The sequence below is a fragment of the Mya arenaria genome, chromosome 3 (assembly GCF_026914265.1).
Source record: "Mya arenaria isolate MELC-2E11 chromosome 3, ASM2691426v1".
NCBI classification, from domain to species: domain Eukaryota; kingdom Metazoa; phylum Mollusca; class Bivalvia; order Myida; family Myidae; genus Mya; species Mya arenaria.
Genome location: NC_069124.1, coordinates 5645478 through 5668269, shown reverse-complemented (window position 1 = coordinate 5668269; position 22792 = coordinate 5645478). Strand labels below are relative to the sequence as shown.

The following is a 22792-nucleotide window of genomic DNA, read 5'->3' as shown; positions in this document are numbered from 1 at the left end:
TTCTACATCTTGCTCACTATGTTGCACAGTGCAAACTAAATGCCACCAAACTAGTAGCAAATAGCTTCCATTTGTCATAAAGTGTGGACAAACTTAATGAACTGAATATGACTCTTTTTTTTTATTTAAAATTGATAAAAAATAATCAACAAATATAAACATTTTGGCTGTTATAAATAATTATAAACAATCATATTAAACTTTAATTAGTATTGCACTTTGTAATATTGACTTGTCATTACTGAACACAATCACATGGAATGCTATAAATTCTAAAATCTTACATACATATATGGTATAAATATTGTTGACTGACATTGATAAGATTTGTAAAGTACAAAAAATATATCAAAATGTTCAAATGTATAAGTATACACAGGTAGTTATAACTATGAATTATCTAGGCCCTGAAGAAAATTCCAGAAATCAACTTATCTCGCGTTAATTTATGAGTTAATTCTTTGAATGATGCTACAATAGACTTTATCAATTAACAACCATTGAGGTTTCTTTAAGGATTAAAATTTATTCAATTCATGCAATCTTGAATGCCCTTGTCAAAATGGCAAATCTCATGAACTGCGAGGTCTGTTTTCATTGTTTTTAAATAATAGAATAATTGGCATTTAATGTCTGTGAGAAAAAATTACTGATATTTTAAACAACGATCACTATTAGGCATCGTAAGTCTGATTGGTTTATGAAAAATTGAGCGCCACTTTTTCTTTATAGAAAAACTAGGGCAATGTCAATATAAATATATAAAAATCTGACTCAATCAACAGTCCAAGAGCTTGCAGAAATTGTAACCTTCATATGTCGCTACACTTATAAACATTTGATTCGATCAAGACTGATTGGTCTTTGACAGTACACAACAGTACACAAAAAGTTACTTTTGCTGTAAAATCATACTTCGCAAGTGAATGAATGGTCCACTTTTTCTCTTGAATCACAGAAGAATTTTAAGTTGTTTAAATGATTGCACAAAATTGATATAATCTATATACATGAGCATTTCCACTGATCAGCCATCAGTCTGTTTTAAGACAGTCATAGTTTTGGCGAGCAGGGTGTAAGTATCACGTGCAGTTTTGACCTGGGACTCGGCATATGACACAAGCCCATCCTGGTACGCCAGCGTTCTAGCCTGCAGAAACAGCTTGAACTGAAACAGGTGCATTCTGGGTAAAGCTTACAACTTCACAAACACATACAGGCCATTTTATCAAGATTTCTAGGATGTTACCTAACCTAATGATATCACCATGTGTTTCCCACTGTAACCAGTGTACAATGTTACTTCACAAACAGATATCCCATATTGTGTTATTATACATAGAGATTTTCAACTGGGTAGTACTACTGTTGACAAACATTTGTAGGATTATTGATGAAACAGGAACCTGGTTCATACCACATTATTTACAATCTGGTTACACACAATTATCATACATAGCTTGTCAGATCAATATATGCATGTACACAGACTAGCTGTTGTAGCCCATCAATTCTACCCACCTCTCTCCTGGCATTATCACAGCACATCTCATACTTGGTCTCTGCATCATGCTTCGCTTCCTCTGCCTGAAATGACATGTCATACAACTGAACAAGCTTTGTCTGTGTTCATGTTGCACATGAAAGGTTATTCAAGATTTGCACAGAATGTGCTGCTTTTGTATGTCTAATTTATCTAACTAATGGGATATTTCACCGCAAACATTATGTTTCTAACAGTGTAAAGTATCTTGTAAGATGTGATATAGCTTACAGCTGTCCTCTTGGCTGGTTTAGCCTTGTCCAATGCCTTGTTGGCATCCTCATAGTCAACGAGCAGCCTCGTCCTCCGGAACAGCATGTCCTTTTAATGGAATTGTACGGTTTATAGATATCAAGCTTTGATATTGCTCGATTCGTCAATCATTGAATCAATTTATCATTGCCTGATCAAGTACTGACTATCAATTAAGGGACAAATAAACACTCATGAATGTTTAATAATTTTTAATTCACTATTTTGCTTAACCCTTTGCCAGTGAGTCCTGAAAAGAACTGATAATACAGAATATATTTTTCTAGCTGATATGCATTATAAAGTCAAAGCATCCAAACACAACTGGTTGCCACTTGAAGTAAAATGTTATTATCTTAAATAAAAGTGGTCTGTTATTTTACCTTTACAGAGTCAATATATCTGGAGTACAGATCAAGCTGAAAACCCAGTGTTGTCTCATCATTCTTACACAACACTTCTAGGCCATGCTGGAAAATAAGAAAGCACTCAATATATCTGTACTGAACTTGATCATTTATGTTTGAACTTTATTTATACATGAAAAGACACTTTAAAGCCCAAATAGCTACACTTTTGAAGTGATCAAACATAAAACAATTGTTAAAATTAAAATACTTATTACATTAATACATAAATTCCAACATTGTCATACATGCAGTATCTCTGGATACTTCCGTATAGATTTATGTCAGGAGATTAGGGAATATGGCATTGATGCTGCATTGATTATTAGAGGTTGCACAAGTAACTATGAAAATGAATACAAACACTTCAAACTATGTCAAAGTTTTCACAAGACAGTTGCCTGTGACAGTGACCTTTGACCTACTGATCTCAAAAGGTCAATAAGTTTGTTGATCTTGGATAATATATTTTTCTAGAGATAATGTGTGGACAAAGCTTTATTAAGATTGTTAATCTCTGACCTACTGACCTCAAAAACAATAGGTGTCATCTACTGGTCAAGGGCAACCAACCACTAAAGTTTCTTGGTCCTTGTTAAAACTGTTCTTGATTTATTGCGCAGACAAGTTTTCGTAAAACTGTTGATAGTGATGTTTTACCTACTTACAAAAATAATACTAGTAATAGGGGTCATCTACTGATCACGGGCAAACTAACCATGAAGTTTCATGTTTCTAGGTAAACCACTCTCAGTTTTCGTAAATACAAAGTTTGCCAAAGAGTGTTAATTGTTACTGAGAACTTGATCCTACAGAACTTAAAACAATACTGGTCCTCTACTGGTCAAGGGGAACATACCACTTAATTTTCTTGGTCCTATGTCAAACTGTTTTTGTTATTGTGCTGAAAAAGGTTTCCAAAGGCTGTTGACTTGGATCTTGACCATTTACAAAACATTAGGGGTCATCTACTGTTCAAGGGCAACCCATCACTGAAGTTTCATCGTCCTAGGTCAAACCATTCTGGAGTTATTGTGCAGACAAGACCTGGTCTACCAGTCAAATGACCTTCAGACTTACCTCCCAACATGAGCAAACCAATATGCCCCTTTTTTGAAATTGGCAATAATTTACTGGCCAAACTAAAGAATGTGACTTGAATCTCTTGTACTTCATGCATTCTTTAATTTTCCCAAAATAATTCATATAAGATGTACTGGTTTCTTATGCACTAGCTACCCAAAGTTGTGAATTCACACACCAGAAAACACATTTCCCTCAATTTTGATCATTTGATGTATTCTCCGATTTTTTCAAATAGAAGACATACATGTAGACATACATTTGTGCATTAAGCTTAAAAAGTAGTAAAATAATTGAAGCTAACCTTGGTGTTTTCTGTTGCTTCAGACAGTCTGGTAAGGTATCTGCAATAAAAATAATAAATTAGAAATTATCAATATGATGATGCTGGTTAAGTTTAACTTGACAACTATCACCAAATAAACTTGTATTGATCAAAATTGGTAAACTAGAATTATGGGAATCTTATTTGTGGAACACCCATATGTTTTAATATAGATGACCATGACCTCAGACCTATTGACCACTGAATCATTACTATCCATCTATTGGCTATGGCTTATATGCATACCAAGTTTGAAAACTTTACACCAACTTGTTAAATTGATCAAAACGAAAGAGCCCATAATTTTTCTACTAAAGGTCACTACATTGAGCGCTCAACCTTTGACCCACATATCAAAAAAGGTTATCTTCTCACCAGGACCAATATGCATACCTAGTTTGAAGATTCTACACCAAGTTGTTAAGATGTTTTTAATTAGCCTTTATTTTTATTATTAGGAAACAAAAGTTTGACATCGCCAATGATAATGATGACAAATAAAGTAATCCTTTTGTAACTGCTGTGTCTGTCACGAGACACATCAAATAGTATTTATGGAAAAGTACAGTAAAATAAACCAAACCCTCTACTCACTTGTTTATTGTTAAGGTGGGTAGATCCCTGTTTACCCCACCCTGCTGTAAGGCTGTGGATAGTTCGCCATAGCCTCCTGCCAGTCCTTAAGATACAAACATACACATGTAATAAAATCAGTTTTCATTGACTTGTGTGTCCAATGTTACCTCACCCAGATATCACCATGTATTGACAGCTGTAACCAGCTACCATGATGTCTTACCCAGCACCCGCATATATCACCATATGATGCGAACTGTAGCCAGTGTACATTTTGTGCAGTCAAATTTGTTGATAATGAATAAATGTTCATAAATGAATGATTTCTTTGTGAACAATCTATAAAATCGTATCAGGAAAAAAACAACTCGAAAATCATGAAGCTGGGTCTGGACTCAAATCATTCAAATGGTTTATATTTTAGCTTTTAAATACAACCTATCATTTTAAGTGTTATTCTGATAATTATTTTACGTAAGTATAACAATGGATGTGATCAAACAGCTTAACTTTATTCCTATCTTGGTTCATGGCAGGTAATTAACCTCTTGTAACATGAAAAAGTAGATAAACTTACTGTGTTGTGTGTTGATCATTTTGTTGAAATCCTGAAACAAGTGAAATATCTTAAACTATTCATGGTCAGATCTTATTTAATTAGAAATAGACTAAGTTATATTCTATCTCAAACTAACTAAGCATTGTAAATCTCTGCAAGAAAAGAATGGAAATAATTTGATTAAATGAAGAGTGCTAAAGAGCGATCTCCATTTCTCATGTGTATATTTTACAGTCAAACAAGGGGCTTAACTCATTTATAATAAATGCCATGTTTGCCATGTTGTTATCTGTGCATACTTTCACTGGCAACATGTGTACCAAGTGGCATTTCAATAAATATAAAATGATTTTTGAGTTATGGCCAAGGTTGATGTTTTTTCTGTTGTTTGTTTTTCAGTCTATTGTGTTTTGGCTCTGGCAACATGTATACATGTATGTTATATGCAAATATCTTGATGGGATTTCAGTCAGGGCCAAGTTTGTGCACTATTATGATGACACTTAAGCAAACAACACCAAGGTTTACACAATACCTTGACTAATATATGTAATTTTACCTAAGCCTTATTGTATATAAATTATGCAAAATCAATAAATAACATGTTAAAAGTTAAACCTTTATAATAATATCAAATGTGAACTTATCACATGGATTTCAACTTACTGCAGACATTTCTTTAATTGCCTTCGAATATGAGCTACACCATTCCCTTTTCTTTGTGAAGTATTCATCAATATCCTGTTCAAAATAACAAGTAAAAGTTTGAATAAAAAATAATGAAGAGAATCTTATTATTCATTTTAGAAAAAACAATTTTTGAAACCTTTTACAATAAATGTATGTGATATTAGAAGTCACTGTTACCTTGAAAACTGGACTTATCTATGAAAAGGTGAATCAAAGGTATTAAATACAAATTAGGTGAAGGTGTGTCATGCATCCAACATATCTTGAATAGTCCTTGACATGGTGCTTAGATCAGACAACATTATTAGTTTCTACATAGAAAGCACTAAACTGCAACATTCAGTTCAATGAATACGAAAAAAAATTATTCATAACTATAAAAGGTAAAATGATAAATCAGCTTGTGCATTGTAGTTTAACATTTTTATCCTTCTTTCAATTTCTTAACCTTACCCGATGATGTTCTTTCCTAGCCGTCTCCACTGCAGATGACATTCGACTGAAGAAACCATGATTCACCTTTGTTTTCACTGGAGCCTTGAAACATGATATCATGTGTGTTAAAAAGTTTAAATATCCACAGGTTAATGTCCTTCAAAAAGATATGAACAATTTGGCATGAGGATTTTCAAGGAAGAAAAGAAAAAGTACAAAAAAATACATGCAACTCATTTGACTTTAATGATCAAAACAAAAAACAAAACAGCAATATCATTGAGGTACAAATAAAAAAAAATACTTTTTATCTTTCCTAAATGATATGCTATTTTTGTTTTATCTTTAAAATTAAATTTGGTATCAACCTATTTTGTGTTCCTTTAAAAAAAAAATTATTAAATTTTGAAGCTGTCTTATTGTTTGTCTATTTTAGACCTAAAATATGTGAAAATCAACAACCACTAAATCTACTGATATTACAAGACTCTGTTGAGGCTAACCTGGCGGTTGGGAATGTTAGTTTATTTTATGACGCCACTAGCCATTTACCGGTTATTGGTGTCAGTCCAGGTGAGACTATCAGTCTTGTAAGGTTATGGGAGAAAGAAAGTAAACCTGGTTAGAGCTAACCAGGCTCTTTAATGTGTGCCAGTGTATAGCACTCTCACATGCGACCTCTGTTTATGGTTCCTCATGGTTGATGGGTAGTAATTTTTGGTGAGGCTGGGAATCCAACCTGTAACCCTTATGTTGAATGTCAAGTGTCCTACAACTAGGCCATGAATCTGTCAATATGCTTACCTCTTTCTCACAAAGGAACTTTTCAATGTTTCCATCTTTTCCACACGACTCATGAGCAAGCAGCATTCGAAGGTACCTAAAATATGTATACAAAGAGTGAATCAAAGTTTCATGACAGATTTTTATATATCTACACAATAATATTTTTTAAACAATTACATTAAGACAACACCACCATTTATTTGTCACTAAAAATAAATTAAAATAAAGTACAAATTTACTTTTCTATCTGTCTGCAATCCCTGGAGAACTCATCAGGAATGACGATCTTGGAGTCGTTACCCAACTGTTTCCGTGACTTTGACTCGGCTGACTTTGCATCTACCTCTGGGCGATGGGGCAAGGGAGGAACCTGCATTAATAAATAAGGTATTGAATCTCAATAGTACATTTTATGGGATTAAAATTTAGTTTAAAAGTATTCACACTATTGCAAAATGATCTGCAGAACCAATTAACTTATCACCCAAGAGTACAAACAGCGATTTGTTGTGGCCACCCATAATGACCAAAGGTACTGAGACTTAGACACAGAAATGGAAAGACTTTAATCTAGCAAAATACCTGATTTATAATTATTTTCAATGGTAGGTGTAATAATTACACAACCGGTTATTTGATACAGATACAGAAAAGGTGACCCCTCATTTATCAATTTTACAATAAAATTTGAAGTTTTGAGTATCAAACCCAGACACAAGACATAAGTGGATATGGGTCCAGATCTCCACTCATTAAATAGACTCATGTAGAAAAAATATCTTTTTAAATGTGAGCAAAAAAACATATACAAGTCAACATATATAATTTATGTGACTACAATAGTACTGCAGATGAAACAAATTTGGTAAATTTCTTTATAAAATTATATGAGAAGACACTGTAGAATTGTAGGTATTTAGAATAAAATTGCTATTATAAGTTATTAAACTGGTTATGTTCATATATAAACTACATCTGACTGAGTCTTATTATCATAATTTATTCCAAGGGTCAGTTACTCATAGTGATACTTATTGCCTTACTATAATTCCATCAATGTTATTCTGTGTGATGATGTTGTGGTGAAGCCACTCAATATCCCCGTAGTCCCTCTCAACTTCTGATACCTCCCGGTCATCATCCCACTAAAACATCAAAGACATTGGTTATACATTTTTTTTACCTAAATAGTAAAGACAGCTCAAAGATGATATGAATACTCTCTACAGTAATAAGTTGTGTTTTTTGACAGGCCAAAAGAAGGTTTATCTTTCCACAATGGCATTCTCATTCTGTTCATGGCAACACATTAAATTGAACAGACTGAAGTGTTCACATGAAATAGTAAAAAATAGCACAAAAATAACACTCAGATTTCACATTGACAATTTTAAACTACAAAAATACATGCTATGGTAAATTCAAAATTGTAGTCCTTTTGTTGCTATATTCAAAATTCTAAGGCCACCAGCTGGCCCCATTCACTAAAGGTAAGAAAAACGCAATGGACTGGTAAGTTTTATTTGAATGGAACAAAGTACACTACTCTGACAGTGACATGTTTTTATGTGCTTTGCTTGGACCAATGATCATACCTTATAAACCTTGATAGTAAACTGTAAATTTTCTCCATTTTTCACTGCCTCAGGGACTGTCACTCGAAATTTTGGAATGAAAGGGACAGCTGAGAGACGAGAGGGGGACGACTGGTGTGAACTCAGGTCAACATCATCATCCAACTTTTCTGAGACACTTTCTTCCTAAAAGGAAAAAATCTGATCAATACATAAAGGTAGTTAAGTGTATCAGTTTATCATAAAAAAAACCAGAAAAATGCAATTGTTAAGTTTTTTATTATAATAATTTTAAAAATAATATATCAAAATGTACAATTCCATTTTGTTGATATTAATGTCCATTGTACTGTACACTGATATTCTGAAATGTATTTTTAAGTTAAATTTATATTGTAAAGAAGTATTCTTTATTATAAACAACTTTCTATATACATACATAAAATACATAAATACATTCAACACTTGCTGAAGGGGTTGACTAAAAACTAAAAAGAGTAAAAGTGGGGGCGTGTCCCGAATTCATTGAGAAATAATCGAGGCAATAAGCAGATTTAATGTACTTTCACAGTCAGTTTCAATATATTTCAAGAAAAGAAGTATATCATTATTGATTATAACCAAAGAAACAAGTTGACAACGAAAATAGATATACTTAATACCATCATTTATTTGTTTATCTTCCTGCAAAGCGTCTGCTAATTAATTTGACAGGTGCGATTTGATGATCGTGAAAATCGCAAAGGTATTTACTCAAAAAATGATGACGTATTGTGGCTTCCGGTTTCAAAACAAGGAAACAGAAAAGACAAATTACTCATTTTCACACGGTTATTAGAAAAATAAAATGCCTTGGTTTGGCCAGGGTAATAAAAAAGGAAAATCCACAAACACTGAGTTACAGGTGCAGCGAGCAAAACAAATTGAAGCTCTCCGAAGAGGGAATTTGAGGTACTGTACTGTACAGAACTCAAAATGAATATTATTACATCCTCATAGTCAAAGACAATAGACTAATTCACAGTAATTTGAAAGGAATGTTCTCCTGCTTTGTTGTCATATGACCTGTACGAAATTCATTCAATTCATCTATAAATGTCGTCTGAGAACCTTCAAATTATGGCTGAAGTGTTGAATGCACTTCAAATATATATAAATATAAATGAACCTTTGGGATACGCAAAATAAATAAATTTTGAAAAATAAGTATATGTGTATGAATTATAAGTGTCTGAACAATCGTCCCCTATCAATAACTCTGACAAAGTTATAATTAAGCTTTTTTCTAGGCATTTATTGCAGCAGGCTTCTAGTGTGACACACTATGGGGCTATTTAAGAATGGGGTATTCAAATTATTTATTTTTTACTGATATTGATTGTAAGGGAAATAAAATAATTTGAAAGTAATTTTTGGAAAGCTTATATTACACCGGTAAAAGGTTAGAGTGCGAACAGGTGTCTCAATTTGTCGATTTTATCTGTGAAGTTGATCTGTTCAAAGAGACTGAGAGCAGCAGTTCAAATAGTCACTGAGAAGTAAAATAAAGGTTCACATAAATTTGTTTTATTGATTTAATGATAAAATGGAGATGTGCTAAATTAATTATTAAATGGAAAGGATATGAATGATTAATTTTGCTTATTTCTTGCAGTGTTGTTGAGACCTTGAGGGATGCTGAATACAGAGTCACTGTTCAGATAGTTGGGATAAATATTACCTTAATAATGTATGTATATTACATGATCTTATATTTTCTTGAGTTCAGTATAGATTCACTGATAAAAAAGTATACAATGATTAAATCTGCACTCTCACAGATTGGCAGTTTTAACACAGTCATTTCTGTGCATATATGTCTTTAATACAGTGATATAAGACTGCTTACAACTAATTAGATCACAGCTTTTCATATTTCTGTTCAAATATTTGTTTTATGGCTACTAAAGGGGCAGAAAAATGATATTTTTGGTAGTTTTCCAGACAGTTGAGATCTGGATTAAAGGCATTGAATGATTCAAAAATAGGCTGCTTATAAGAAAAATAATGAATAGTGAGACATTGGCTAATTAGGTTCTAGTTTTTATGTAACTTGCGTAGCATTGCAGACATATACTCAAGTATATATAAAGATCATGTTGTCATTGTTGTCTGCAGCATCAAACTTTCATGTCTGCTCTCTAACTTGAGTATTTATTTATCAAACTTAGTGACAATGTTAATTGGCAAAAATCAGGACAGTTCCATTATCAATCAGACCTTGATAAATTCTTTAGGCCATTGAAATGTCAAAATTGGAGAAAATTAACTTGATCCCAATGTTTATTGCCATAATTTCTTGACTGAGTTTTATCAACAGCCTGATCACTTAATTCACTCTGGAGTTATGGCCCTAGGTTTGTTTATTGTTTACCAAATTCAATTTGAGGGGTATCTCACTTGAGAATTTGTTATCCAGTCTTTACTACTGTACACTGGGTTACACTCTTCAAGGGCATTATATCTCCTTCAACAGCTAGACAACACTATTCATTGTGAATCCAATACTGAATAGTGAAATATATTGCTCTAGGAACATTAGTCCTACTCATAAATATTTATAATAAAAAATGTTTAATCATATTCCTTTATAAAAATTAGCACTCAAAGCAGGTAATGTATTCAATTTGCAAAATTCTAGTTGTCATACCCACTGGTTTGCTGTGTTCTATATAATCTCATATCAAATGTCCGCCTGTAGTTTGTCAAGTAAACTTCATACAATACCTTTTGATTCTTAATGTATTATTGACTCATTTACAATTATTATGTAATCATATATATTCAGGCTATTAAGGCTATCAATTCCTAAATCTTAATCTGCACAGACATCAAATGCTTAAAGACAGTCTCATACACTGTGTGTCAAACACTAAATTAACCCTGAGATTCTATTTTCAGTAAGCTTCCTCCTCAGTTCCCCCAGGACAGGCCAGTTGTTGAAGTCTCCCCAAAGGTCCATCACCCCTGGGTTGACCAGCACTCCATTGTTGTCAACTGCCCTAACATCAATGGGGTAGGGTTTATATGTTTTTCTAAATTAACCTAGTGTCTTGGATAAACATCAAACCATGTTGAATTTATGTATTTTTAAAATTACTCTGGCAATCGACTACTCGTCTAGCAACTTACAAAATTGATCAGCCTATTGCTTAACAAATTGGCAGGCATTTACTACTTGAGGTCTTGACTTTTGCCAAGTAATACCCTGATATGTAAATATTAAATATTTATAATTTTATCATGCATACTCATACTAGATTCATTTTAGTTTTGATAGTAAGATGTATTTTTTTAATTAATATGTCATTTCTTGAAGTTGCAATTGTAAAGCAATATTTTCTTGCATCTTTATACGTGTACTTATAAACACTTAAATGTGTATCAGTAATCTATACAAATAATTCAAAACTAATGATGCGTATTTAATGTTTAGCTCACTCTTTGGTGTACAGTTTGTTTTGTTTGGACTTTCAAAGGAATATTTTGCTGTTTTTCAGTTCACTGTACAGTCAAGTCTCCTGACGGCAGTGCAAGCTATTGTAGAGGAGTTCATGAGAACACCACCAGCAGTAGTTTCAAACTCTGGCTTGTAAGTCACCTGACTGTGGTTGTGCATATCATGTTACTTAACTTGTACCACTATTTATAATTTGAGAATAAAAAGTAATAAAAAAACTAATATGAGAACAACAGAGACATGTTATTTAAGCAAAGAGAAGAAACTACCATAATTTTACAATAAATCGTAGAATCATCCTGAGTGCCACTGGTTTGGAATGTTTACTTGTACTGTTCATATAATAGCATACTTGTAGAACTTGCAATTCAAAAATATAAAAGCAATATACAAACAATACTGAAATAATTTTGATTTTAATTTATATTCAATGGATCCTTCAGCCAAAGTGCTCCAACCAGCAGAGGGTATCCATCCTTGTTCCCCTCACACAACATCTTCAATAATGTTTACCCTCCCATGCCAGAGTGCACGGATGTAACAAACACAACCACTAATACAGCATCGAGTCAGGTAAAACTATTTGGCGCATTGTTTAGCTTAATATTCTAGCTCAATTGTGTGTTAAAGCAGCTATAAGTCAGTCTAAGCTACTCTTGATTATTTAAGCTTGGCTCAGCGATGGTCAATCTGAACCACTCTTGATTCTGTGAGCTTGAATCTGTCTGCTTGGCTCAATTGTGTAAACAGCTGTAAGTCAATCTGAACAACTCTTGAATCTGTCTGCTTGGCTCAATTGTGTAAACAGCTGTAAGTCAATCCGAATAAATCTTGAATCTGTCTGCTTGGCTCCATTGTGTAAACAGCTGTAAGTCAATCTGAACAACTATTGAATCTGTTTGCTTGGCTCCATTGTGTAAACAGCTGTAAGTCAATCCGAACAACTCTTGAATCTGTCTGCTTGGCTCCATTGTGTAAACAGCTGTAAGTCAATCTGAACAACTCTTGAATCTGTTTGCTTGGCTCCATTGTGTTAACAGCTGTAAGTCAATCTGAACAACTCTTGAATCTGTCTGCTTGGCTCCATTCTGTAAACAGCTGTACGTCAATCTGAACAACTCTTAAATCTTTCTGCTTGGCTCCATTGTGTAAACAGCTGTAAGTCAATCTAAACAACTATTGAATCTGTCTGCTTGGCTCCATTGTGTAAACAGCTGTAAGTCAATCTGAACAACTCTTGAATCTGTCTGCTTGGCTCAATTGTGATAACAGCTGTAAGTCAATCTGAACAACTCTTGAATCTGTCTGCTTGGCTCCATTGTGTAAACAGCTGTACGTCAATCTGAACAACTCTTAAATCTTTCCGCTTGGCTCCATTGTGTTAACAGCTGTAAGTCAATCTGAACAACTCTTGAACCTGTCTGCTTGGCTCCATTGTGTAAACAGCTGTAAGTCAATTTGAACAACTCTTGATTCTGTCTGCTTGGCTCCATTGTGTAAACTACTGTAAGTCAATCTGAACCACTTTTAATTCTGTTTGCTTGGCTCAATTGTGTTAACAGCTGTAAGTCAGTCTGAATAAGTCTTGATTCTGTCTGCTTGGCTCAATTGTGATAACAGCTGTAAATCAATCTGGATTTCTCTTGATTCTGTCAACTTGGTTCCATTGTGTTAACAGCTATTAGTCAATCTGAACCACTCTTGAGTCTGTTAGCTTTGCTAAATTGTGTAAACAGCTGTAAGTCAAGCTGGATCACTTTTAATTCTGTTAACTTGTTTCATTTGTGTAAACAGCTGTAATTCAATCTGATTCACTCTTAATTCTGTTAACTTGTTTCATATGTGTAACATATGCAGCTGTAAGTCAATCTGAACCATTTAGCCAATGCACACTCTAAATCTTACTTTTAATGTTAAAAGTGATTTATTTGTTAAATAACCAAATATTTAATTAAGTTTATATAAAAATCCTTACTCTGTAGAGGCAGCATAAAAAAAATAATAAAAAGTTATGTTATTGTTGTTTTCAGTCTGGTGTTCAAGAGGGAACCTTAGATATTGATCAACCAGCTATATCAGACTTCAGTCAACTTGATATCATGAGTACATTCCCAGAATTGAAGCAGAAAAGGTTGATATCTAACAATATTATTTTCTGCTGGTTCTAAAAATAAAAACATGGTTTGTACACTCTTCCCAAGATGAAACCAGTCTTGTTTAGATCCATATCCATGTCAGTCTTGTATATGTCCATATCTATGGCAGTCTTGTATACATCCATATCCATGGCAGTCTTGTATACGTCCATATCCATGGCAGTCTTGTATACATCCATATCCATGGCAGACTTGTATACGTCCATATCCATGGCAGACTTGTATACATCCATATCCATGGCAGTCTTGTATACGTCCATATCCATGGCAGTCTTGTATAGGTCCATATCCATGGCAGTCTTGTATACATCCATATCCATGGCAGTCTTGTATAGGTCCATATCCATGGCAGACTTGTATACATCCATATCCATGGCAGTCTTGTATACATCCATATCCATGGCAGTCTTGTATACGTCCATATCCATGGCAGTCTTGTATACATCCATATCCATGGCAGTCTTGTATACATCCATATCCATGGCAGTCTTGTATACGTCCATATCCATGGCAGACTTGTATACATCCATATCCATGGCAGTCTTGTATACATCCATATCCATGGCAGTTTTGTATACTTCCATATCCATGGCAGTTTTGTATACATCCATATCCATGGCAATCTTGTATACGTCCATATCCATGGCAGACTTGTATACATCCATATCCATGGCAGACTTGTATACGTCCATATCCATGGCAGTCTTGTATACATCCATATCCATGGCAGTTTTGTATACTTCCATATCCATGGCAGTCTTGTATACAGTCATATCCATGGCAGACTTGTATACATCCAAATCCATGGCAGACTTGTATACGTCCATATCCATGGCAGTCTTGTATACATCCATATCCATGGCAGTTTTGTATACGTCCATATCCATGGCAGTCTTGTTTACAGTCATATCCATGGCAGTCTTGTATACGTCCATATCCATGGCAGCCTTGTATACAGTCATATCCATGGCAGTCTTGTATTCATCCATATCCATGGCAGTCTTGTATAGGTCCATATCCATGGCAGTCTTGTATACATCCATATCCATGGCAGTCTTGTATAGGTCCATATCCATGGCAGTCTTGTATACAGTCATATCCATGGCAGTCTTGTATACATCCATATCCATGGCAGTCTTGTATAGGTCCATATCCATGGCAGCCTTGTATACAGTCATATCCATGGCAGTCTTGTATACATCCATATCCATGGCAGTCTTGTATAGGTCCATATCCATGGCAGTCTTGTATACATCCATATCCATGTCAGTCTTGTATACCGTACATCCATATCCATGGCAGTCTTGTATACATCCATATCCATGTCAGTCTTGTATACATCCATATCCATGGCAGTCTTGTATACATCCATATCCATGTCAGTCTTGTATACATCCATATCCATGGCAGCCTTGTATACATCCATATCCATGGCAGTCTTGTTTACAGTCATAATTATGTTAATCTTATAACATCAAATACATGCATGTTTAAAGGGAATAACAAAAACATGTATTGTTTTGTTGATGGTAGCTATTAGTACTGGTGTAAGTTCGAAGCCATTTAAAAAAAAGAGAAAAAAGTTACATTATTTGGATGAATCCGGATGAAATTGTTGGACTACCAATATTAAATTTTTGTTATTTACCTAAGGCTTTGGATATGTTTTGATTGTACAAGATGTAGGAAATATAGATTTAATTATGTATTTAAATTAAGTATAATTGATTGTTTTGTCCAAAACTGCCAAGATGTCATTGAGATGCTTCGAAAATATTTGTAACACCTTTCTTAACAATAATTGTTAAATAAAAGTAAGTTTTAACACTTTTTCCAGCCACTCAGAGCTTCTGGAGCTGGTTAACGAAGAAGATGAGGTATTGGAAGTGATTCAGGGCCTTCCTCAGGTCACGCAGGTCGTACAGCAGAGGGAGAACATGGCCGCCAAGTGCACACAACTTGCTAGTAAGATGATTATCAGATAGCAACTGGGACAAGCTTGCAAGAAAAATATAAGCAATACCAGGTTTCTATACTGGACCACTAACCCTTGCTTACTCTTTGGTAGCCTTATTTCAAACTCAATAATCTTGTTTGCTTGTATACAATCTGCATCAAGTTTGATTATGTATCATATCCAGTCAAAAAGTAGGTCAAATGCTGCTCCACTCTCTTGCAATCTGATACAGCATGGTTTATATTATAATGTGTTGTTTTTTTATCCTGATTTAAGAAAAAACAAACTAAAATTTGTTAAAAATAATTATGAAGAAAATTGCCAAAAAATACTGCTTCTACGATCTTTCATCTGCTATTCTGTGAAGTCACACACTATTTGTGTAAAGTTATTGCAAATTGGTGAGATTCCCTCAGCCACAGTATTGAATATTTTGTATCTTTCTTTTACAGAAGATAATTTAGCCAAAAAGCCTGTGATAGAAGATCTCAAAAGTCGACTGAGAGAAAAGGTTAGGTTTGCTGATTTATTGTTTGAATTAAACTTGTAACCACTCACAAGGCTTAGGAATGAAATGTTGACCCACCTTTGATACAGAACTTTATTGTAGTTATTTCATGATTTTTATTTGGTTTGACCATTTCCGTGTAATTTAGTTTTCATGTCAATAAATATATATGAATCACTTTCCAGCATACAAATATCGATGTTCATAGTTTGTGAATATTTACAGATTTAGCAAAGACTTTGCATTTGTGACATCAGAACCGATAATATCTAGCAAAAATAAAACTCCCATGTAATAAAAGCACACAGTGTATGAGACTGTCTTTATTTATCAGAATAAAGAGGCAGCTTATTTGTTCAGTTCATATACCGGTATCTTTACAGTTTTTTACCAGCTGTATGTGCTAAATAAACACTTCATAACTTACAATGTTTTGGAGTAAAACTGTCATACATTAAGAATTTAAGAAGAGCCAAGAATGCCAGGTTTCAACTTCGAAAGCGATATGATGCATCCAACATCCATTGCACTTGTATACCAGAAGCTGTATTTACTAAATAAATACATCATAACCTGCTTTCCTAATAATTCTCAGAGTTAAAAGCCATTCAAAGAGAACTTGATACGCTCCTTCGCCCCCCTGATTGCCTGTTTTTTTGCAAATCTATAACTTTATTATCACCTGTTATCATTATTTCAGTTCTCAGAGTTAGAATCTGTTCAACGGGAGTTCGAGACAAGCCAAGAGCGTCATGTCCAACTACTAGAGCAGTATGATCCATCCATTATTCACAACAACCTGAAAGTGGCCATATTGGAGGCAGAGGAAGAGTCGGACAGGGTCGTTGATGAATTTATTGACAGTAGGTGGTATTTCGTTTTTTCAGTAGTATGATGCATCAGTTCTATTCTATACTCCTTGAAAGGCCTCAACAATTGCTTTGATTTGGTTCTGAATGGCGACAATACCCAATGAAATATATTTATTCTATTTTTTTTTTATCTTCTTCTGTTTTTGAAGTATTGTCACAGCCTTGATGTTGTTGTCATCAGTGGCATCAGGTTTATGGAAAACTTTCACGTTGGCCATAACTTAAATATCAAATGTCTTAAATATCGTTTTTCAAGTGTGACTTCATACACATGTTCCCTGAGACAATGAATACATGTCTAGCAAGGCTGTAATAATTGATGAAATTAACTTCCCTTAATGTTCAACTGGGAATACAAACAATGAAACAAATGAGCATTTGCTTTTGTGAAGTATATTGACATGTATGTGTTTGTTATAAATAACCCCAGTGAATAACAAAATGGTATGAAAGATGTTATTCTATTCATTAAAAGATAATAATGAATTGATAACATTTTTATTTTTGTTCATGATGATAAAAATTACATTAAAATGGGTATTTTTGTCACATTAAAAACCCAATTGCTATCTTGATATTACATCATGTATGCATTATGTCAATCAAATAACCTTCAATAATTTCCTCTTTCAGAAAATATAAATGTAGATGACTTCATATCAAAGTTTTTAGAAAAGAGAACAGTAAGTGTATGACATTTATTTTCCATAATGCTTATGGGGTATTGAGTTTCAACAGTGAAGAATAATCTCACAATGTCATGTTTCTTTGGTTTCCAAAAACATTAAATATTGTTAAATTTTGAGTTAATTTAAGCATATATTACTTCACGGGAAATTTATGAGCTGTGTCTTTATTGTGAACACTCTGAGAGTGAAAATGTTTATAAATGTGTGTTTGGTTCAGATTGGAAGCTCTGATTTAATGACATGTGTGAGAGTGGTGGGTACATAACGGATAATGATATAAAATATAAAAATGTGTCAATTATTAGCGAAAAGATAATTTACTGGAAAGGTAGTCATTGATCTTTCTTCCAAGGGCTGTGCTTTTTGGATTTTTTCAGAGTCAAACAGGCTTAAATGTCAGAAACAGAAATCATTATTTTAATTAACACACTATTTCAAATAGTGATAACATCCACCTTTACTTTTCAATTAACTCCGGAAAAACATGAAATGGAATAAAATTATAGTTCTTACCTTCTCTTTGTTTTGTTTCATTGCAGTTATACCACTCGAGGCGAGCCAAAGAAGATAAAATGAGTCATCTTATTCACCAGGGCTTCTAAAACAGCGATTATCCAAACTCTTAACATTTGGTTGTGATTGTGTATATTCTAGTGATCTTTTGGACACAATTTGTTGTTCATATGTACCTATATTTATTTTAATTTGCATTTTTTAATAGTGTTCAGGGCTAGTATTAATAATCTTTTTAGTTGGTCTTATGATTATGCTCATGACTTCATCCACTGGAGAAGGTTTGACCTTTTGCCTGAATGTTCTAGGAGTACATCAAATATCTAATGGTGTAAATTTGCTATTCTCAATTCATAGTTGAATGATTAAATCATTCATACGTTTGACTTCTATAAGTCAATGGCCATGATTGTATTTAATATTAACCATCGTTCTGACCTATCAAAATCATAGTTACTTTATGTTTAGTTGACAGTATGTTGGAGGCTTATTATTGATGAAAATGAAAATCTAGTAACATACTCTGACATGTGCTATACAAACAAAAGCAGATTTATAAACACAGACATGTGTGTACATTTAAACTGCAGATTTATGTGCTGTACATGCAAACTGCAGATTTATGCGCTGTACATTCAAACTGCAGATTTATGCGCTGTACATGCAAACTGCAGATTTCTAAACACAGACATGTTTTATACATACAAATTGTAGATTTATAATGATATATTAACAAACACAAACATTTGCTGTACATAAAATTGTAGATTAAGTATAAATTATTAACATACACAAATATGTACTAAGCATAAAAACTGCAGATTCATAAGTTTTTACAAGTGGCTATAACACTAAATTGTCTTAATTTGAGTTTTTCTGCATATTATAACTTAGGGCTATTCCATTAAAATAATAACCCGGGGGGGGGGGTGGGGGGGGGCAATTAATTTAATAGTATATGGGTGGGTGTCTTTTTTTGCTGATTTGGACATCAAAAGGGTAAATTTGCTTCTGTAGGGTGGTGGCATAACTTAAAAGTGCCTTCCCCCCTGGGGTTATATGCTTAATTGGAATAGCCCTTAGAAACTCAGCGTTTTATATGAAGCCAAAATTTCCTATGGATGTCTCATAAATGGTGATTTTGTTTGCATTTAAGTTTAGATTCTAGGTAACTCCCAGTAATTCTCATACGATTCATATCAAGGTGTTTTATTTTGTCTGTCATATTATTTAGAAAAAAAAATTGCCATTTCATTATTTTTTGTGTGTTTTTGTCTTAAATTGTGCTTTTAAGAAGTTTTGAAAAATTGGGGCCAGGGATGAGATTTGCAGACTTATTGAGACTCCCTGCCGTTAAAGCACTTGGCTGGATTTTAAATCTCGAGGTTTTGAACCTAACCCATCCAATGGAATTAGGCAAACATCTTCACCTCTTTAATTCCTATTACAGGAGGAGCTGCTTGCAGTTCTGTTTCGATGTGAAAACTGTGACTACATCTCAGAGCATACATTTCATTAATTGTTTTGTTATCACTATTTTAAGCTTCATGATTTTCGTTGTTGTTTTTAATTAATTCTTGCCATGATCTTCTGTTGTGAAAATTATCTAGCATACCCTTGTAGGTGAGAAGCAACAGTTCCTTTCTAATTATTGGTTGTGGAAGAATATGTTTTGAATAATGTAAGATCATGTTCCTGGTTTAGAAAGAGTTAGTTCTACCATGTTTCTTTCTTAATATTTTTTATACATATGTGTATAAGGGTATGGTAGGTGATATATTTAGAGCTTTATGAGTAACTTCATGAAAGTTTAATTTAATCATTATTTTGCAAAGATTGTGAAACAAAGGCATGTCATAATAAGAAATCTTATAGGTGTGTCAAAATAAGAAATTTTATCATTTGTATTGAAAATAGACTAATTTTCATGAAAGTTTTAGTTTTAATTTTTACCATAGCTACTAATTGTAGATGTTAAGCTTTTCGCGATATCATCTCGGGTTACGCAAATAACTTCACAAAGTTCCAACCCAAACAAGTTGAGTAAGTCCACTGCTTTATTACTAATCTTCTTGATTATAGTAACCCTCACATAGATGCGAGTTAGCCGTGGGTTGAAGCTATTTTAATATGGTTGGTTAGTTAAAACCAAATCAGGTAAAAAAAGTTGAATTAAAACAGAAAGTACCATGAAATTCTTAAGATTAAATTTTTATTCTGTTTCAAATGTTTATTGAAACTGTAGCTGTTGAAAAATAAAAAAAGAGCAAAATAGTTTGGTGGTTGATATCAACCCAATATGTTTGGGATCTGCTGGTCCATCTTATAAAGGCATGTATCATACGATCACCATTTCCAATCAGTAATTTTAAGTAGTTTTTCATATATAGTGCAAAACTAAGAACTTAAATGGTCAGTTCAGGCATAGTTAATTGGATTTTGCAAGTAAAAGTTTTAATTTCATATGTGACACTTCAAAAATATTTCACTGAAATTCTTTATCTTACAATATTATGTTTTACCCTCCTTGATAGGATGATTCACGTATGTACCGTTATGCCAATTATTCATGCATGTATTATTATTATATAGTAATTACAAGAGTATGTAACATGAATATGCTCGTTGATTTTGTACTTAGACATTTAATACATAATTGACAACTGATCCTTACACTTAGTACATTGCCTTTAATGCAGAATCATTTTATTGTTACTGGATCTACTTGTGATGATTTTGTATTGTGTTATGTTTATACATAAAAAAATAAAATTTGCTCTTCAATTTCCTCATATTTTTTATCACCTGTGAAAAGAGGCAAACACGGATGGATTATTTCTTCGGCCACAGCATCACACTTTCATTTCTAATCAATAACTTTTGAATGATTTGTAGAGTCTACAAACTTATGTATGTAGGTATGTTTATTGGTCATGGTCAGTATATGACCCCTATTGAATTTGATTTATACTACCGGTAATTCATCGAGGCCCTATAGTGATGACAGCTATCAGTTGATATGAATTACTCTTGAGTGTGTTTCCTGGGTAGACACCAGTGCTGGTGTGTGTAGAGGCCATGAGAACATACCCTTGGTTGGACTTGAACCCACAACATCTTGGATGGGAGGTTGATATATTGACCACTAGACCACTCATCTTCACCCTACTGATTTTGGGGTCAAAAGTCAAGGACATGGAGACCAATCTGAATCAAAGAATTCTTAGCTTTCACAGTTAATCAATAAATACTTAATTTTATGTACATACTTCATTTATAAGAAAGCAACCAGCTTGAAGGAGTTTTTTCTCTTGATATTGATCATTTCTCTTTTAATGTCAAACCCATTTGCAGTAAGAATATCTTCAGTGAGCCTGGCAAAGTATTCAGTACCAATCAGCAGCCAATAAATACACTGGTGCATTCTTGGTTTGGTTAAAGTTGGCCAATCATTTATTGGTTGGTCGGTATATGTTGTATTTACTTAATTAGTTCTAGGTACATGTAGCATTCCCATCATTTCAATGTGAAAACTAGCCAACATATATTAGTTATCTAAAAAGTTTTATACAATAAGCTTCAACTAGCATATTTAGTAGGTTATACACTACTTATTCATTTCCCTATACATCTCAATGCATACAGGCAACATTTAAATTGCAAAAAAGCCTTTTCTAGCGTTAAACTTTCCTGATATGACACTCATACATTTCCTCACAATTCAGTTCAAACCCAATTGATTTCAACAATAACGTGCGCACAGCCCACTTGACTATTCCACCGCTTTTCAGTGTAAGGATTGAAAAGTTTTGTTGAAATATGCAAGATGGAGTTATCTTACTTAATTAATTAAGGAGGTTGAATGGTTGGGAGCCTGTGTATGAGTTTCAATGCAATACATGATGTATTCGCTGAGGTATTGACTTAAAAAAGGTTACATTGGTTGGATGGTTGAGTACCATTGTATTAAGTCTCAATGCAATACATCAAGTAGTTGCTGAGATATTAACCTATGTGTGCCTACATGCAAAACCTTAACCAGAATTTCTAAGTAAAATAATAAAGGTCCATTATTTGCATTATATTCAAATAAGTGTTATCTTACTTCATTAATTTAGTAGGTTAGATAGTTGGGAATACATATCCAAAGTTTCAATGCAATAAATGATGTATTTACCGAGATAATGACTTAAAGGTGCTTACATGCAAAACCTTAACCAAGGTGTGACGCCGCAACTGACACTAGGCTAAAAAGGTATGTCACATTTCTCTTAAGAAAATTCACTCACTTTTAAGTTAAGCACTGTTAATTTTTCAAGGAATCCATTGTGCTTTAGGCTGGAAGACAGTCAAGTTCTGGTCCAGCAG

At 33.5% G+C, this 22792-nt stretch overlaps 2 protein-coding genes across 2 annotated transcripts; one reads left to right on the top strand and one right to left on the bottom strand.

Annotated features, from left to right (window-relative positions):
- Positions 1 to 190: 190 nt before the first annotated feature.
- On the bottom strand, positions 191 to 8971 carry LOC128228128 (sorting nexin-5-like). Its single transcript, XM_052939247.1, has 14 exons — positions 8893 to 8971; positions 8252 to 8416; positions 7700 to 7801; positions 6896 to 7026; positions 6675 to 6750; positions 5889 to 5972; positions 5412 to 5486; positions 4764 to 4794; positions 4205 to 4289; positions 3590 to 3629; positions 2179 to 2265; positions 1775 to 1864; positions 1522 to 1587; positions 191 to 1168 (listed from the first exon to the last, which is right to left on the bottom strand). Exons 1-14 carry the CDS (start codon positions 8896 to 8898, stop codon positions 1028 to 1030), a joined length of 1179 nt encoding a protein of 392 aa, XP_052795207.1. The 5' UTR covers positions 8899 to 8971; the 3' UTR covers positions 191 to 1027.
- A 35-nt stretch (positions 8972 to 9006) lies between these two features.
- Positions 9007 to 21208, top strand: LOC128228962 (vacuolar protein sorting-associated protein 37A-like). Its single transcript, XM_052940561.1, has 11 exons — positions 9007 to 9181; positions 9885 to 9959; positions 11171 to 11285; positions 11770 to 11861; positions 12173 to 12302; positions 13760 to 13860; positions 15723 to 15850; positions 16295 to 16353; positions 17051 to 17213; positions 17856 to 17905; positions 18451 to 21208. The coding sequence occupies exons 1-11, from the start codon at positions 9078 to 9080 to the stop codon at positions 18511 to 18513; spliced, it is 1080 nt and encodes a 359-aa protein (XP_052796521.1). The 5' UTR covers positions 9007 to 9077; the 3' UTR covers positions 18514 to 21208.
- Positions 21209 to 22792: the final 1584 nt, after the last annotated feature.

What these genes read in the sequence shown, in the direction of transcription:
- LOC128228128 (XM_052939247.1), bottom strand. An exon ending in GATTGCAGACAGATAGAAAA is followed by an intron (nt 6,751 to 6,895) that starts GTAAATTTGTAC and finishes TACATATTTTAG; the next exon opens with GTACCTTCGAATGCTGCTTG. An exon ending in GATATATTGACTCTGTAAAG is followed by an intron (nt 1,865 to 2,178) that starts GTAAAATAACAG and finishes TTCCATTAAAAG; the next exon opens with GACATGCTGTTCCGGAGGAC.
- LOC128228962 (XM_052940561.1), top strand. Translation starts at nt 9,078, where the DNA reads ATGCCTTGGTTTGGCCAGGGTAATAAAAAAGGAAAATCCACAAACACT. An exon ending in CTCCGAAGAGGGAATTTGAG is followed by an intron (nt 9,182 to 9,884) that starts GTACTGTACTGT and finishes TATTTCTTGCAG; the next exon opens with TGTTGTTGAGACCTTGAGGG. An exon ending in ACTGCCCTAACATCAATGGG is followed by an intron (nt 11,286 to 11,769) that starts GTAGGGTTTATA and finishes GCTGTTTTTCAG; the next exon opens with TTCACTGTACAGTCAAGTCT.